Consider the following 19,157-nt stretch of genomic DNA (forward strand, 5'->3'; position numbering starts at 1 on the left):
TATCGGGAAATACAGTCTTTATTGTTACAAGCCGAGGGTAAAGCGTGTGTGTGTGAATATTACTGAACCTGGACGGCATGAGTATCTCACCCCTTTCCTTTTCAGATTTCTAAAAAGTAAGTTCTATTCACTCACTGTAATACACTTTGGATAACAGTTAAATTATATTATAATATCCCTTCTATTGAAAAAAGTAAACTTTTTTCTCTATGTAGCCTACAAAATATCCTGAAATGCACTTTTCACCTCTGTCATCAGAGACATGCCGTCATCAGCAGATCTATGCATTGAAAGCCCAATCTTCTTTCAACATTGTCTCAAAATGGGCTGCACCCACTCCACACCTGTTGTCGCCTTAGGATGCCACCATAGAGAAGAAACTGAGTTTTGGATTGAAGGAGAAGATTCCGGAGAGTGAAAAAGAGGTGGAAAAGGGAAGGAGGAAATGGAAATGAAAAAGAATGAGAGGGAGAGAGAGGAAGTACATGGAGAAGAGGGTGAAGAAGGGAATGGAGCAGATGAGAGAGTGAGAAGGATAATGGAAGGTGGGGAGGAGAGAACAAAAGAAGAAAAAAAGGAAGAGAAGGAAGTATATGAGGAGTCGTTAATGGAGCTGGAGAAAGACCAAAAACGACTGGAAAGTGTAATACAGAATCTGGGGGACGTGATGGACAGCGTAGTGATGGCAAGGGATTCCCTCAGAAAGAGCAAAGAGAGAGAGCAGGAGGACTATGAGAGGACGATAAAAGAAATGCAGGATGAGAGGAGGGAGTTGAAGACTTTTCAAGAAAAAGTGCAAGAAAACAGAATGGAAAATACAGGTACAGACACTTCACATAACAAGATAATTTGAGTGTACTAACTTCTGTAATTACCTCAACTGTAGTCTATAAGAGAATGATATTGACACCCTTGTTTGTGTACTGCACAACACCAGAGCCATATGAATAGAAGAATACTATACAAGTACCTACAGTTGAAATCAAAGGTTTACATACACTTAGGTTAGAGTCATTAAAACTCGTTTTTCAACCACCACCATTTTCTTGTTAACAAACTATAGATTTGGTAAGGCAGTTAGGACTCGTTTTTCAACCACTCCCCCAAATTTCTTGTTGACAAACTATAGTTTTGGTAAATCGGTTAGGACATCTACTTTCTGCATGACACAAGTAATTTTTCCAACAATTGTTTACAGATTATTTCACTTATAATTCACTATCACAATTCCAGTGGGTCAGAAGTTTACATACACTAAGTTGACTGTGCCTTTAAACAGCTTTGAAAATTCCAGAAAACTACGTCATGGCTTTAGAAGCTTCTGATAGGCTAATTGACATCATTTGAGTCAATTGGAGATGTACCTGTGGATGTATTTCAAGGCCTACCTTCAAACTCAGTGCCTCTTTGCTTGACATCATGGGAAAATCAAAAGAAATCAGACAAATTGTAGACCTCCACGAGTCTGGTTCATCCTTGGGAGCAATTTCCAAATGCTTGAACGTACCACGTTCATCTGTACAAACAATAGTGCGCAAGTATAAACACCATGGGACCATGCAGCCGTCATACCACTCAGGAAGGAGACGCGTTCTGTCTCCTAGAGATGAACCTGCTTTGGTGCGAAAAGTGCAAATCAATCCCAGAACAACAGCAAAGGACCTTGTGAACATGCTGGAGGAAACAGGTACAAAAGTATCTATATCCACAGTAAAAAGAAAGCTATATCGACATAATCTGAAAGGCCGCTCAGCAAGGAAGAAGCCACTGCTCCAAAACCAGCATAAAAAAGCCAGACTATGGTGTTGCAACTGCACATGGGGACAAAGATCGTACTTTTTGGAGAAATGTCCTCTGGTCCGATGAACCAAAAATAGAACTGTTTGGCCAAAATGACCATCGTCATGTCTGGAAGAAAAAGGGGGAGGCTTGCAAGCCGAAGAACACCATCCCAACCCTGAAGCACGTGGGTGGCAGCATCATGTTGAGGGGGTGCTTTGCTGCAGGAGGGACTGGTGCACTTCACAAAATTGATGGCATTGAGGCAGGAAAATTATGTGGATATATTGAAGCAGCATCTCAAGACATCAGTCAGAAAGTTAAAGCTTGGTCGCAAATGGTTCTTCCAAATGGACAATAACTCCAAGCATACTTCCAAAGTTGTGGAAAAATGGCTTAAGGACAACAAAGTCAAGGTATTGGAGTGGCCATCACAAAGCCCTGACCTCAATCCTATAGAAAATTTGAGGGCAGAATTGAAAAAGTGTGTGCGAGCAAGGAGGCCTACAAACCTGACTCAGTTACACCAGCTCTGTCAGGAGGAATGGGCTAAAATTCACCCAACTTGTTGTGGGAAGCTTGTGGGAGGCTACCCGAAACATTTGACCCAAGTTAAACAATTTAAAGGCAATAATACCAAATACTAATTGAGTGCATGTAAACTTCTGATCCACTGGGAATGTGATGAAAGAAATAAAAGCTTAAATAAATAATTCTCTACTATTATTCTGACATTTCACATTTTTAAAATAAAGTGGTGATCCTAACTGACCTAAGACAGGGAATATTTACTAGGATTAAACGTATTTGGCTAAGGTGTACGTAAACTTCTTACTTCAACTGTATATGGCCACCGCAGATGTCATTCACTAACTAACATTAGCTTGTATACATAGCCAGAGCCACTATTCAGTTGCAAATGAATGGTAGCATGGTCTTGTTTGAATGCAGAAACCACATCATGATGCTGTAACTATAAAACTGTTTCTTTCACTTTCAGATTTCCAGATAGGACAGCTACATCCCTGACCTCATCAAAGGGGAGTAGGATGGAGGAGTGCATGCACGCACACACACACAAGATAGTACTTTTCAAAAATGTCTTAGTGAAAAACTCAAATTCAAATAAAGGCATGCAAAGGCAAAGCGGTCATGTTTTGGTCCTTAGTGTACCACCTTAGCTTTAGAGGTTATAATAAGGTAAGAAACACAGCAAATTCCTCTAGGTATTTGAAATTATATCCATTTAATTTTGATATTATGGAATCTGGTTGGTTTCAATCCATATCGCAGAAGTATCACAGAAGATCTGCGTTATAGCTTGATTGAAATGTAAAGGCAATTGTCATGGTAAACTCTGCATATGTCGGCTCAATCGGAAATTACCTTTACATTTTAACACGAATCTTCTGCGATACGGATTGAATCCAGTCCTAAAACAGCATATGCTGAGGAGAGGACTGAGGCCTTCTGCACCTTACAGTACATATTTTATGCAGCACTTACTGTATGTAGGTAAAAGCAAGAGTCAAAACAGTCAATCTTCCGTTACTGACAACGCAGTCAAAACAGTCAATCTACCGTTACTGACATCGCAGAGTCAAAACAGTCAATCTACCGTTACTGACAACGCAGAGTCAAAACAGTCAATCTACCGTTACTGACAACGCAGAGTCAAAACAGTCAATCTACCGTTACTGACATCGCAGAGTCAAAACAGTCAATCTACCCTTACTGACAACGCAGAGTCAAAACAGTCAATCTACCGTTACTGACAGCGCAGAGTCAAAACAGTCAATCTACCGTTACTGACATCGCAGAGTCAAAACAGTCAATCTACCGTTACTGACAACGCAGAGTCAAAACAGTCAATCTACCGTTACTGACAACGCAGAGTCAAAACAGTCAATCTACCGTTACTGACAACGCAGAGTCAAAACAGTCAATCTACCGTTACTGACAACGCAGAGTCAAAACAATCAATCTACCGTTACTGACAACGCAGAGTCAAAACAGTCAATCTACCGTTACTGACATCGCAGAGTCAAAACAGTCAATCTACCGTTACTGACAACGCAGAGTCAAAACAGTCAATCTACCGTTACTGACATCGCAGAGTCAAAACAGTCAATCTACCGTTACTGACAACGCAGAGTCAAAACAGTCAATCTACCGTTACTGACAACGCAGAGTCAAAACAGTCAATCTACCGTTACTGACAACGCAGAGTCAAAACAGTCAATCTACCGTTACTGACAACGCAGAGTCAAAACAGTCAATCTACCGTTACTGACAACGCAGAGTCAAAACAGTCAATCTACCGTTACTGACAACGCAGAGTCAAAACAATCAATCTACCGTTACTGACAACGCAGAGTCAAAACAGTCAATCTACCGTTACTGACAACGCAGAGTCAAAGGCATTGGGCGCTAAAAGCTAAATAACAATGCATTTCATTTACTATTCCACTGATGCAAAATAAAGCCTTGTTATCTTGTTGTTAGGGCAGACATTTGTGCAGACTCAGACTGTTCTCACATTATTACACTACAATCAAGACCCTGAAAACCTAGATGAGATGGATTCAAAAATATATAATACATTGTAATGGTTTCAAAATGGTTGTTTTCGTAAATGAATAGGCACATCTGCAAGGCAACAATAACGAAAGAATTTAAAACACTAAAACAACCCCCAAAATGGCACCAAATAACAGAATGTCAATGATTTAGAATTTTAAAACGTTGACAACAAAGGCCTCTGAAATGATTGGAACATGTGTGGATGGAATGGGAATGTTCCCCCAGGGTTCCATCTCAGAATATGGCTGATCTATCTGGAACACAAACATCTGTGGTAGGATGCCATCTGAGCTAGGAAACTGAGTTATGGTTGAGTCGGAATGAGCTGTAATGAACCCAATGCGACCTCTTGCACCCACCCAATCCCTACAGTACTTTAATGTTAACACTGTAGCGCATTGGCTTACTATTTAGTACATAACACTGCACAGTATAACAGCAACGGTCTCAAACACAAAGACGCATTAGTCAACATTCAACGTTCAATAAATACATTGATAAAGACTCTGATCAATATATTATGATTCAGTATATTATTTACATTTTTTCTCTTCTCTTGGTCAGAATATATTGCTCTATGCATACTTCTCACTTGAGGAAAACGCTGTTAGCCAGCCCAAAAGGGTGAGTTGTATTACAGTAGAACTGTAACAATAATTAGGTTTGTCACAATTTGGCAGCTTGCTACTGGAGGGCTTGGCATCTGGAACAGAGTAAAACAAATTCTGCAATTAAACATTTATTATTATAATCATAAGTATTATAAAAAATAAATGTCATATCACACTTAAAATTATTGCATTAAAGGCTTGATCATAAATGATCAAAAAGAAAACCCTTTTCATTGGGTTAGCTGTTACATGTAGCTGTTACTGTAACTGTTACTGTAGCTAGACCGTCAGGCCAAGGCAGAACCACTATGCTTTAACTCAGAATGATAAGGAACCCACTACAGAGTGGTAGTAGGCTCATTTGTCCGGTCACATCCTGTTTGGCCCAGAGAGGTCAGAGGCTCCAGCTGCACCCCCTCACTCCGTCTTCCAGACCGTGTTGAGAACCTTGACCACCTCCTCATAGATGATGAAGACGATGGCCACATCCAGACACACACGGCCCAGCCGAGGAACCGTCCCCTTATAAAACCTAGAGAACATAGAACAAGAAGAGTAGAACATAGAATTGCATATAGAACCTCAAGAATCCTTATGCTCCTGAAGGGTGTCATGAATAAAGTTTGATTGTATAGAAGAGTATAGTGGTGCACTTACGCTCGTACACCCTCGTGTCTCATGATCTTGACGGCACAGTCCAGTGTACTCTTATACTTATGAGCCTCCAGACCCTTAGAAAGAAAGAAACTGGGTTATTCCCTTAGACAGAGATGGAGTTAAGTCATACATATATTTTTAACACATTCAATCCTTTTAGATCTAAACAAGTGCCCATAGATGTTACCCTATGCTTTACCTGCATCCTGGTCTTGATGACATCCAGTGGGGTGTTCCCGAACACACTGGCTGCTCCTGCAATGGCTCCAAACGTTCCCGTCACCACGGGGTTAATAGCCTTATTGGGGTTATCCCCTGGGAAAAGGAGACACAGACAGAATGCTGTTTAACAATCACCCAAGTGACGTACTCTCTTTTGACACTTGTCAAAGAGAGTACCTTTTTACAATTGACCACTAGAGGTCAGCATTTTCTGTGTGGTGTAGATCTGTACTCAAGCTTCCTGATGATGATGGCTCAGGGTGCTTTTGACCAAAGCCCTATATAGGGAACAGGATATCATCTGGCACGCAACTTTGAAGTCTCATACCTTTGTACCAGTTCCTGAGGGAGGTCATGACGTAGAATCGGATGGCTTGGTTGGAGCCCTGCTTCAGAACGGTGGCTGTCAGGCCCTGGTAGGTCCCCCTAATACCTTGGGGACAAAAGCAGACAGCAGCAGTTAGCATCACTGGATGTAGTAGCAGCATATGCATTATCCTCTTTAAACAGTGGATGTCAGTGTGAATCCACATGTAAGGCCTTTGTTGACTGCTCCAGTTTAGGGTGGTAGGACCAGATTACCCTCCCTAAACCCTAACCTTACCATGGAGAAATGCAAAAGTGATCTTAGATCAGTGTCTATGGTTAACCTCCCCCTACACCTTTCTTACCTTGGGTTCTGATGATCTCCCTGACTCCATGGTAGAAGCCTCTGTATTTGGGCTTGACTGAAGACTGGTCGTGGATGAACTTAACCTTGAGAAAGAACACAGGGACAGTGTGATCGCCAAACACACACACACACTTTTATTAACAATCCCACGCCTGCTCCAGGAAAATAGCATTATCACTTTTTCCCATTGTTCCTTATTATTTTATTATCAGTTTCTCAGAGCACTGAGAGCAGACAAGACAGCCTTGGGCTTTACTTCAGAGAATATCAAAGAGTACCCTCCTTGAACCATCGGGTCAACTCACCCTCATACAGCTGTTGGATTAGACAGTTAACAAATCTAGAGACTGATTTGGGATCAGCTCTTTCTACCCATCTCCACATCTAAAACAGATAGCCTAGCGGTTAGAGTGTTGGGCCAGTAACCATGGGTCGCTAGTTCAAATCCCCAAGCTGACAAGGTGAAAATATGTCGATGTGCCCTTGAGCAAGGCACTTAACCCGCATTTCTCCAGGGTTGCCGCTGATAATGTCAGACCCTGGCTGTGACCTCAATCTCTGAGGGTGTCTCAGGGAGAGTGGGATATGCAAAAAAAACACATCTTCAATTCACATGTGTGAAATAGGAAAAATATAAGCACCCACCAAATGATTATTAAATATTATTATCATCAGCTGAACAGCCAATCTGACCTCAGATCAGTGGGTAGGGGATGTCATTGACACTGAATCTGAGAGTGGAAAATAGAGAGGTGGGCATGGAGGAGAGAAAGGGAGGAGGAGAGAGACAGGGAGAGGGGTATAGAGGAGAGAAAGGGGAGAGAGACAGGAAGAGGAGAGGAGGAGGAGGAGGAGAAGGAGAGCGACAGGAAGAGGAGAGGAAGGGGAGAGAGACAGGAAGAGGAGGGGGTATAGGGGAGAGAGACAGGAAGAGGAGGGGCTATAGGGGAGAGAGACAGGAAGAGGAGGGGGTATAGAGGAGAGGACGGGGAGATAGACAGGAATAGGAGAGGAGGAGAGAGAGACAGAAATATGAGAGGGGGGTAGATAGATGCTCTGTCTCAGACGTACCTTGACAGTCTCCATGGGGCAGACTATGACTACAGCCTCCATGACTCCAGCCCCCAGCCCACATAGCAGACCCCTGGTGCTGTTCAACTTCCCTGCCTCGTCACGGGCATGGTTACTGAGATACTCAAACACACCAAACCTGAGGGAGGGGGGGAGAGAAAAGAGAGATGGAGAGAGAGAACAGGTTAATATACAGTCCATTCCAGTCAGTTTGACCAGTTCAATCAATGTGGTTCTTCTGAGTTAGAGTCATTAATAACAAGCAGAGCTGATGCTCAGGTTTGAGTGTGGTACAGTGATATCAGGAAGAGGAGTTAGGCTTGAATGTTAACATTAGTCTATCTCTAAGAATATCAGACTAGAACCTAAATCTAACATGTTTTAGAATCATATTAGAATCGAATTAGACTCTCAATAGAATCTCCCTCTAGCCTGCCTCCTCTTCAGCTGAGTGGCTGAGCTTGTTACCTAGGTGACAGTAAAACACAGAAACTGATACTGTATAACTGTGAAGATGAGGAAGGTCAGAGTTACTGATATCTCTGGATGAGCTACAGAAACAATGAAAAGTCTTCAAAGAGTTCGAACCCCACTGGACACCTTAGAGGAAGCAATTTTGGGTTTAATCAGTTAAACTACCGATGAACAGAATTTCACACCAGTTTCCTCTCTGAACCCATAGTACAGAACTGCTTAGTAATCACAGTCGAAGTCTTGCCTCAGTCCCATGGAAGTGGATACATAGATACACCTCAAGGCAAGAGGCAAATGGCTTCCTTCGATGCCCAGGTGAAGTGAAACAAACTGCTAGTGAACTCGATTTTTTTTACTACCCAGCACAAGGCAATTCCATGTTAAAAAATGTAGCAATAAAGTCTGATGCCTCAGCAAGCAACGGATGCCCAGCAACTGCAACCATGGAAGTGAGTTGAGAGTTCCGTTTCACCTCAGGAAGTAAGTGTGTGCGTGCGTGCGTGCGTGCGTGCGTGCGTGTGTGTGTGTGTGTGAGAGAGAGTAATCAAGTAATCAGTTAGGAGATGCTGTTCCATAGAGTCCTTCACTTGGAAGGTTATTTATAGCAGGAATTGGATTGTGGTGATAGCAGGGACAAACTGAACATGGTGGAAGATAGGAGGAGGAGGAGAGGGGGAAGAAAGACACTTTGCCACTTAGTGTTGATTAACAGTTTGTTTTCATGTAGCCTGTTAAAGCAGTACACTCACAGAATGTGAACTACTGCAAGATCAGGTTGGTTTCACAAGGCTAGAGTTCTTGTGCCTCTGCCCTCTCACCCGAGAGTGTCTAGTCTGAGCGATGTCTTCATGTCTGTCTCAGACATTGACGATCTGTCTCTATCTCTGGGTTTGTTTCGCTGTTCTATTTCCTCATCTCTTCTCCCTCTACCCCTCCTTTTGCTCTCACTATCTTTCCTTCTCTTTTTTTCACCTCATATTTCTTTGTTCTTTAAAATTCTGCATATGTTTATCTGTCTCTATTCATGTTTGTTTGTTTGAGTGACAGCCGCTTCACGACTCACATACTCTCTCCACCGTGCAGGAACACACACACACTCTGACTGGCAAACAGAAGGCAATGATACCTTTATACCTTGAAAGGAATTTCAAAACAGGTGTCTCTCTTCTCCCTCTCTCTTTCTATTTCTCTCCCTCTCTCTTGGTTTCTCTCTTTCTCTCACTCTCTCCCATCCACCTTACTTGGACTACAAGGAAGTGGCAAAATGCTTTTTTGAACTACACTTTAGATTAGCACATTAAAATGACTAAATGGACAAGAACTACCAAGTCAGAGGCACTTTGGTTGTCACAGAGACCATGGAGAGTCTCCTAAACCCCATCAGGGCTCTATCTGCAAGGTCAATCGCTCTTTGCCAAGAGATGGAGGGCAGGAAGGAGGATGCAGGTACATGGAGAACGGGAGGGGGGGGGGGTGTATGGGGATGAAACGATGGGAAAGAGGATGAGGAGGGGAGGGGGGGCAGGTGGAGTTAGGCGGGTGGATGAAAAAGATCAGTCTCTCTACATTAAGGCCTCTTTCAGCCCCCCCCCCCACACACACACACACACACACAGTACATAAAGGCAATCAGCTAATGGAATGCGGGAGATGGTAGGAAAGGGGAGAAAAGGATGGATTGGAAGGGGAAAGAGGGAAACGAGGGAGAGGTGGGGAGAAGACAGAAGATGAAAAACAGCCCCCCCCCCCCTACACACACACACACACACACGGCTGTCAGACCTGGAGTGTAGACAGATGGTGTGGCCTACTCTTGTTGCCCTGTCCACCTCTATGCCCTGTTTGCCTAATGTCCCCCTCCCCTATCTGACTGACTGACACACACTGATACACACACACAAACACACATCCACAGGTTTTCCTCTCTGTATCTCCACTGAGACACTGAGTGGCAGCTCTATCCAGTCTACAGACAGGCTCTGCCCTTTAAGACACACATACAGAGAAAGATGATAAATGCCCCAGTCTAAGACGTTCCTTCTGCCACACTACAGAGACCAGCGTGACATTTGAGCTATGCATTGTGGGTATGTGAGTGAGTGTGCATGTGTTTGTGTGGGGTTAGGTGCCTTCTACATACCTGACAGCTGATTTGGGTATGGATCCGTAGAGGAGTGAGCTGAGTCCTCTATACAGTCCCCTCACCCCATGACCATGTACTGTCTGCTTCACACAATCACCTACACAGACACAATTAACACACAACCTAAAATGAACATACAACCAGCTATAGACACACAGAGAGCATTAAAATCACATATTCATACACATGGAAAGACACAACAGTATGAAAACTCCTTGGTAAGCATAGCTAGCTAGTATGAGACAGAGACATCTGTCTGCAGGGCTCATTAAGATGGTCTCAGATCCTCAGAGCTCCAGCCAAGAGAAACCAGACTGACACTGTGTGTGTGTGTGTGTGTGTGTGTGTGTGTGTGTGTGTGTGTGTGTGTGTGTGTGTGTGTGTGTGTGTGTGCGTGCGTGCGTGCGTGCGTGCGTGCGTGCGTGCGTGCGTGCGTGCGTGCGTGCGTGCGTGCGTGCGTGCGTGCGTGCGTGCGTGCGTGCGTGCGTGCGTGCGTGCGTGCGTGCGTGCGTGCGTGCGTGCGTGCGTGCGTGCGTGTGTGCCTGTTAACAGTCATACAAACAAGCACAGTGGACAGCCTGCCAGAATCACTAATGCACCTGAGGATGATGGGTAATTTGATCATTAGATCCTGAGAGGGCCAGAGAGAGAGAGAGAGAGAGAAAGAGAGAAAGCGCACGCAAGAGAGAGAGAGAAAGAGAGAAAGTGCACACAAGAGAGAGAGAGAAAGAGAGAAAGCGCACACAAGAGAGAGAGAGAGAGAGATGAAGGTTGATTGGTTTGGTAAACACAATGACGACCTTGTATCTTTTGAGGGTTAGATGCATTGGGGGAGAAAAGGTGTAGATGTATTAAAGGAGATGGGTGGGGTAAGGGTTAGGGTTAGGGTTAGGGTAAGGGTAAGGGTTAGGGTTAGGGTTAGGGTAAGGGTTAGGGTTAGGGTGAGGGTAAGGGTAAGGGTTAGGGTTAGGGTAAGGGTTAGGGTAAGGGTTAGGGTTAGGGTAAGGGTTAGTGTTAGGGTTAGGGTAAGGGTTAGTGTTAGGGTATGGTTGGGATTGTTGTTTCAAGTTTTATTAGTCGTATGCAGGGGCGCAACATTCACTAGGGACGGAGGGGACATGTCCCTAACCCACATTCTGAAATTACATTTCTGTTCCCCCCAGTTGTATTAGTGGAATGTGATACAAAATGAGACAACCGTGTGCTTTAGGACCATGGGGACGCCTCCGAACGGTACGGTAGGCTGTTTGGAGTGTTTATCAGACTGGATTTAAAAAATGTATATATACAGTACCAGTCAAAAGTTAGGAGACACCTACTCATTCAAGGGCTTTTATTTAGTTTTACTATTATCTACATTGTAGAATAATAGTGAAGACATCAAAACTATGAAATAACACATGGAATCACGTAGTAAGTAAAAAATTTGGACTCATCAGACCAAAGGACAGATTTCCACCGGTCTAATGTCCATTGCTTGTGTTTCTTGGCCCAATCAAGTCTCTTCTTCTTTTTGGTGTTCTTTAGTAGTGGTTTCTTTGCAGCAATTCGACCATGAAGGCCTGATTAACGCAGTCTCCTCTGAACAGTTGATGTTGAGATGTGTCTGTTACTTGAACTCTGTGAAGCATTTATTTGGGCTGCAAAGAAGTTAACTCTAATGAACTTATACTCTGCAGCAGAGGTAAATCTGGGTCTTCCTTTCCTGTGGCGGTCCACATGAGAACCAGTTTCATAATAGAGCTTGATGGTTTTTGCGGCTGCATTTAAAGAAACTTTCAAAGTTCTTGAAATTTTCCGGATTGACTGACCTTCATGTCTTAAAGTAATGATGGACTGTTGTTTCTCTTTGTTTATTTGAGCTGGTCTTGACATAATATAGGTCTATCTTCAGTATACCACCCCTACCTTGTCACAACACAACTGATTCGCTCAAACGCATTAAGGAAAGAAATTCCACAAATTAACAAGGCACACATGTTAATTGAAATGCATTCCAGGTGACTACCTCATGAAGCTGGTTGAGAGAACACCAAGAGTGTGCAAAGCTGTCAACAAGGCAAAAGGTGGCTACTTTGAAGAATCTCAAATATAAAATATATTTTGATTTGTTTAACACTTTTTTGGTTCCTACATTTTTCCATATGTGTTTTTTCATAGTTTTGATGTCTTCGCTATTATTCTACAATGTAGAAAATAGTAAAAATAAAGAAAAACCCAGGAATGAGTAGGTGTGTCCAAACTTTGACTGGTACTGTATATACATCTCCAGGCTCTAAATCTAAAATCTAAAATACACTTTTTTGCTTACTACATGATTCCATACGTGTTATTTCATAGTTTTGAGGTCTTCACTATTATTCTACAACGTAGAAAATAGTAAAATAAAGAAAAACCTTTGAATGAGTCGGCGTGTCCAAACTTTTGGCTGGTACTGTACATGGTCAACACTGTCCAACGAAATGCTTACTTGCAGGTTCCTTCTCAACAACAATAATACATATTAAAAGATAAGAATAGGAACATAAACTAAATGTCTCAGTAGAATAGAACAAACATTTTAGCATCAGCATAATACAGGATTCAATAACTCAATTGTGCAGTATTTAGCAATTATAATAAGAGTCTGGTAGCAGCAGTTGTGATGTATGTGAATCAATGTACATACAAAAGCACAACTATGCAGATGAGTTACTTGGCAAAAAGGAAGGGGGTAAGTAATGTGTGTTATTGTCAAATCCAATCAAATTTTATTGGTCACATACACATGGTTAGCAGATGTTAATGCGAGTGTAGCGAAATGCTTGTCGAGTGTAGTGAAATGCTTGTTATTGTGTGTGTGTGTGTGTGTGTGTGTGTGTGTGTGTGTGTGTGTGTGTGTGTGTGTGTGTGTGTGTGTGTGTGTGTGTGTGTGTGTGTGTGTGTGTGTGTGTGTGTGTGTGTGTGTGTGTGTGTGTGTGTGTGTGTGTGTGTGTGTGTGTGTGTGTGTGTGTGTGTGTGTGTGTGTGTGAGTGCATGTGTGCTATGGTGCAGAGAATCAGAGCAGGTGGTCAGTCCAGTTCAAGTGTTCAGCAGTCTGATGGCTTGTAGATATAAACTCTCTGAGCCTGTTAGTATCAGACCTCATGCTCGTATATTGTCTGTCCGATGGTAAGAGAGTGAACAGCTCGTGGCTGGGGTGTGTGGGGTCCTTGATGATGCTGCTGGCCTTCCTAAGGCACCATTTTGAATAGATGTCCTGGATGGCCTTGCGGTCGTGGACGGAACAATTCCCGTACTAGGCCGTGATGCAACTGGTCAGGATGCTCTTAATGGACCCGGGGTGGTTTTCTTCAGCCGCCTTAGGAAGTAGAGACAAGAGTGTTGGACCCTGTCAAGTCCTCGGTGATGTGGACGCCGAAGAGCTTAAAACTGCTGACTCTCTCTACTGCAGTCCCGTTGATGTGGATCAGGTCATGTTCTCTCCTCTGCTTCCTGAAGTCAACAATCAACTCCTTTCTTTTGCTGACATTGAGGGAGAGGTTGTTGTCCTGGCACCACAATGCCAGTTCACTTACATACTCCTTATAGGCTGAATGGTTGATGTTAGTTATAGACCTACAACCGTGGTGTCGTCAGTAAACTTGATGATGGAGTTGATGTCTTGCAAAGCCACGCAGTCGTGGGTGAACAGGGCTGAAGACACACCCCTGGGGGGCCCTGTGTTAAGAATCAGTGGGGAGGAGGTGTTGTTGCTAATCCTCACAGCCGGTGGTCTGGCCATCAGGAAGTCCAGGGTCCAGTTGCAGAGGGTGGTGTCCAGACCCATGGCTCTGAGTTTGGTGTCGAGCTTGGAGGAAACAATAGTGTTGAATCCTGAACTGTAGTCAATTAACATAATTCTCACATCGGTGTTCCTCTTGTCCAGATGTGTTACGGCCAGCTGGTCAGCACACACTCTGAGGACACGGCCAAGGCCTGCGGCTTTGTGAGTATTCACTCTCTTGAGAGTTTTCCTCACGTCAGCCTTGGAGAGTGAGAGCACCTTGTTTCATCCGGAGCAGCGAAAGCCTTCCTTATACACAAGCAGGAACGAGACATCAGGGTTTGTTCTGCTGACATAGAATGCTGCAGTACGGGCTCTCAGAATGGTACAGATATCTCTGTTCATCCAGGGTTTTTGGTTGGGGTATGTCCGGACTGTTATTGTGGGTACAACATCCTCAACACATTTCCTAATGAAGCCTGTGACTTCATTAGGAGAATGAAGCTGAGCACGCCCCCATTCTCATCGACGGGGCTGCAGTGGACCAGGTTGAGAGCTTCAAGCTCCTTGGTGTCCACATCACCAACAAACTAACAGGGTCCAAGCACACCAAGACAGTCGTGAAGAGGGCACGACAAAACCTATTCCCCCTCAGGAGACTGAAAAAAGTTGGCATGGGTCCTCAGATCCTCTCGCACCATCGAGAGCATCCTGACTGGTTGCATCACTGCCTGGTATGGCAACTGCTCGGCCTCCGACCGCAAGATGCTACAGAGGGTAGTGCGAACGGCCCAGTATATCACTGGGGCCAAGTTTCCTGCCATCCAGGACCTCAATACCAGGCAGTGTCAGAGGAAGGCCCTAAAAATTGTCAAAGCCTCCAGCCACCCTAGTCATGGACTGTTCTTTCTGCTACCGCACGGCAAGCGGTACCGGAGCACCAAGTCAAGGTCCAAGAGGCTTCTGAATAGCTTCTACCCCCAAGCCATAAGACTCCTGAACATCTAGTCAAATGGCTACCCAGACTATTTGCATTGCCCCCCCTCCCCTCTCCACACCACTGCTACTCTCTGTTGTCATCTATGCATAGGCACTTTAATAACTCTACTTACATGTATATATTACCTCAACTAACCGGTGCCCCCGCATATTGACTCTGTACCTGCACCCCCCTGTATAGATTGTTATTTTTTACTGCTGCTATTTAATTACTTGCTACTTTTATCTCTTATTCTTATCCATATTTTTTGAAACTGCACTGTTGGTTAGGGGCTCGTAAGTAAGCATTTCACTGTAAGGTCTAAACCTGCTGTATTCGGCGCCTGTGACTAATAAAATCTGATTTGATTTGATTTGACTAACGATATATATTCTTCAATGTTGATGGATGAGTCCTGGATGGATGAATCTTTGAACATATTCCAATTAGTATTCTCAAAACAGTCCTGCAGCATTGAGTCTGCCTCTGTCCACTATTCTCTGTGTTGGTGGCTCCCTATTGAATTGCTGCTTGTAGGCGGAGAGTAGGAACAGAAAGACGTGATCTGATTGACCGAAGTGGGGGTGGGGGATGACTTTGTATGTATCAGGGATCTTTGTATAGACTGAATTCAGTAAGTATTCAGAACCCTTGACTTTTTCTACATTTTGTTACGTTACAGCCTAATTCTAAAATTGCTTACATAGTTTTTTTCCCTCACCAATCTACAACAAAACCCCATAATGACAAAGCCAAAACTGTTTAGACATCTTTGCAAATGTATTACAAAAAAACGGAAATATAACATTTATATAAGTATTCAGACCATTTACTCAGTACTTTGTTGACCCTGTTAATTACAGCCTCAAGTCTTCTTGGGTATGATGCTACAAGCTTGGCACACATGTATTTGTGGAGTTTCTCCCATTCTTCTCTGCAGATCCTCTCAAGCTCTGTCAGGTTGGATGGGGAGCATCGCTGCACAGCTGCTTTCAGGTCTCTCCAGAGATGTTTGATCGAGTTCAAGTCCAGCGTCTGGCTGGGCCACTCAAGGACATTCAGAGACTTGTCCTGAAGCCACTGCTGCGTTGTCTTGGCTGTGTGCTTAAGGTCGTTGTTCTGTTGGAAAGTAGACCTTCACACCAGTCTGAGGTCCTGAGTGCTCTGGAGCAGGTTTTCATCAAGGATATCTCTGTACTTTGCTCCGTTCACCTTTCCCTCGATCCTGACTCGTCTCCCAGTCCCTGCCGCTGAAAAACATCCACACGGCATGATGCTGCCACCACCATGCTTCACCGTAGGGATGGTGCCAGGTTTCCATCGGGTTCTTGGTCACCTCCCTGACCAAGGCCCTTCTCCCTCAATTGCTCAGTTTGGCCGGGCGGCCAGCTCTAGGAAGAGTCTTGGTGGTTCCAAACTTCTTCCATTTAACAATGATGGAGACCACTGTTTTCTTGGAGACCTTCAATGCTGCAGAAATGTTTTGGTACCCTTCCCCAGATCTGTGCCTCGACACAATCCTGTCTCGGAGCACTACGGAGAATTCCTTCGACCTCATGGCTTGGTTTTTGCTCTGAAATGCCCTGTCAACTGTGGGACCTTATATAGACAAGGGGTGTGTCTTTCCAAATCATGTCCAATCAATTGAATTTCCCACAGGTGGACTCCAATCAAGTTGTAGAAACATCTCAAGGACGATCAATGGAAACAAGATGCACCTGAGCTTCATTTTGAGTTTCATAGGAAAGGGTCTGAATACTTATGTAAATAAGGTATGTTTTTATTTTTAATACATTTTTGAAAAATTCTAAAAACCTGATTCACTTTGTCATTATGGGGTATTGTGTGTCGATTGATGAGGAACTCACACACAAAAAACTATTTAATCAATTTTAGAATAAGGCTGTAACGTAACAAAATGTGGAAAAAGTCAAGGGGTCTGAATACTTTCCGAATGCAGTCGTGGCCAAAAGTTTTGAGAATGACACAAATATTAATTTTCACAAAGTCTGCTGCCTCAGTTTGTATGGTGGCAATTTGCATATACTCCAGGATGTTATGAAGAGTGATCAAATGAATTGCAATTAATTGCAAAAATGAACTGAATCCCCAAAAAACATTTCCACTGCATTTCAGCCCTGCCACAAAAGGACCAGCTGACATCATGTCAGTGATTCTCTCATTAACACAGGTGTGAGTGTTGACGAGGACAAGGCTGGAGATCACTCTGTCATGCTGATTGAGTTCGAATAACAGACTGGAAGCTTCAAAAGGAGGGTGGTGCTTGGAATCATTGTTCTTCCTCTGTCAACCATGGTTACCTGCAAGGAAAAACGTGCTGTCATCATTGCTTTGCACATAAAGGGCTTCACAGGCAAGGATATTGCTGCCAGTAAGATTACACCTAAATCAACCATTTATCGGATCATCAAGAACTTCAAGGAGAGTGGTTCAATTGTTGTGAAGAAGGCTTCAGGGCGCCCAAGAAAGTCCAGCAATGCCAGGACCGCCTCCTAAAGTTGATTCAGCTGCGGGATCAGGGCACCACCAGTACAGAGCTTGCTCAGGAATGGCAGCAGGCAGGTGTGAGTGCATCTGCATGCCATGGCTACCATCAGTCCTGTGTCATGCCAACAGTAAAGCATCCTGAGACCATTCATGTGTGGGGTTGCTTCTCAGCCAAGGGAGTGGGCTCACTCACAATTTTGCATAAGAACACAGCCATGAATAAAGAATGGTACCAACACATCCTCCGAGAGCAACTTCTCCCAACCATCCAGGAACAGTTTGGTGACGAACAATGCCTTTTCCAGCACGATGGAGCACCTTGCCATTACGCAAAAGTGATAACTAAGTGGCTTGGGGAACAAAACATCGATATTTTGGGTCATGGCCAGGAAACTACCCAGACCTTAATCCCATTGAGAACTTGTGGTCAATCCTCAAGAGGCGGGTGGGCAAACAAAAACCCACAAATTCTGACAAACTCCAAGCATTGATTATGCAAGAATGGGCTGCCATCAGTCAGGATGTGGCCCAGAAGTTAATTGACAGCATGCCAGGGCGGATTGCAGAGGTCTTGAAAAAGAAGGGTCAACACTACAAATATTGACTCTTTGCATCAACTTCATGTAATTGTCAATAAAAGCCTTTGACACTTATGAAATGCTTGTAATTATACTTCAGTATTCCATAGTAACATCTGACAAAAATATCTAAAAACACTGAGGCAGCAGATTTTGTGAAAATTAATATTTGTGTCATTCTCAAAACTTTTGACCAAGACTGTGTGTTGTGTGTTGTAGGGTGGGAGGACACACACACACACACACACACACACACACACACACACACACACACACACACACACACACACACACACACACACACACACACACAAACATACAGTCAGAAACTCACCGATGCCCCTGTATTTGGGAGGGTTGGCCTTCTCGTCCAGTTGTAGCTGAGTCTTCACATACTCTGTAGGGAAGGTGATACAGATCTCTATACCCCCTGCTATACCACCTGTAGAAAACACAGAGAGCAGAGGTCAGATAAAGCTATACCACCTGTAGAAAACACAGAGAGCAGAGGTCAGATAAAGCTATACCACCTGTAGAATAGATAGCCTAATGTAGTTACTGTCAACCTGGCACTGCTAAGGACTCAGGGATGAACCAAACATTGTAAATGTATTCAGAACCATATGTGCTTACTATCATTACAGTTTGGTGAATTCCTTCGAACTGGGCTGAACAGAGAGCAATGGTCAGATAAAGCTTATCAACCAGAAGATTTATTTTGTGAATCTTCAGGTAGCTAGCCTTGGTACCAGACTGCTTCTGCTTTTAATAAAGTACACAATGACAGGCTGGCTGAAGCAGGCTTCACTTTGGGTAAAGTCGTTATATCAACATAAAAAACAATAACCCTACAAATAGCTGTTATCCATAAACTTTAAAAGCTCAGAGAGTGTGAGAGGAATGTTATGGGGAGATGAGGCCATTTTCTCTATGTATGAACGTGTAGCTGTTAGATCGAACAAACAAACAAACAAATGAATCGATGTATTAATAAATTATGTTGGATGTTGGACAGCTCTATATTGTGGATGAATTCAGAGGATGGGGATGGGGATGGGAGTGTCAAGAGCAGAACTATGCAGATGAGTCACTTGGGAAGAAGGGATGATGAGTGAGAGGCAGGGAGAGAGGGAG

General features: G+C 43.7%; 1 protein-coding gene across 3 annotated transcripts in view; it reads right to left on the reverse strand.

The window, feature by feature from the left end:
- LOC129826479 (tricarboxylate transport protein B, mitochondrial-like) overlaps positions 1-19,157 on the reverse strand; it is a 37,893-nt gene continuing 18,736 nt past the window's right edge. Inside the window, exons 2-10 of one of the 3 annotated variants that reach the window (XR_008755040.1) lie at positions 18,358-18,465; positions 10,211-10,310; positions 7,597-7,735; positions 6,524-6,608; positions 6,181-6,285; positions 5,830-5,945; positions 5,631-5,704; positions 5,313-5,505; positions 1-5,065 (exon numbers count right to left, since the gene is read on the reverse strand). Coding sequence is in view for 1 of the 3 variants with exons in the window: in XM_055887252.1 (XP_055743227.1) it covers positions 5,391-5,505; positions 5,631-5,704; positions 5,830-5,945; positions 6,181-6,285; positions 6,524-6,608; positions 7,597-7,735; positions 10,211-10,310; positions 18,358-18,465 (842 nt within the window). In the remaining 2 variants the exon portion in view is untranslated. Of the gene's footprint in view, positions 5,506-5,630; positions 5,705-5,829; positions 5,946-6,180; positions 6,286-6,523; positions 6,609-7,596; positions 7,736-10,210; positions 10,311-12,609; positions 13,116-18,357; positions 18,466-19,157 lie in introns of those variants that run through there. The other 2 variants (XR_008755041.1, XM_055887252.1) reach the window with 2 other exon arrangements.

This window comes from Salvelinus fontinalis, chromosome 28, assembly GCF_029448725.1.
Source record: "Salvelinus fontinalis isolate EN_2023a chromosome 28, ASM2944872v1, whole genome shotgun sequence".
In the NCBI taxonomy this organism is placed as follows: Eukaryota; Metazoa; Chordata; class Actinopteri; order Salmoniformes; family Salmonidae; genus Salvelinus; species Salvelinus fontinalis.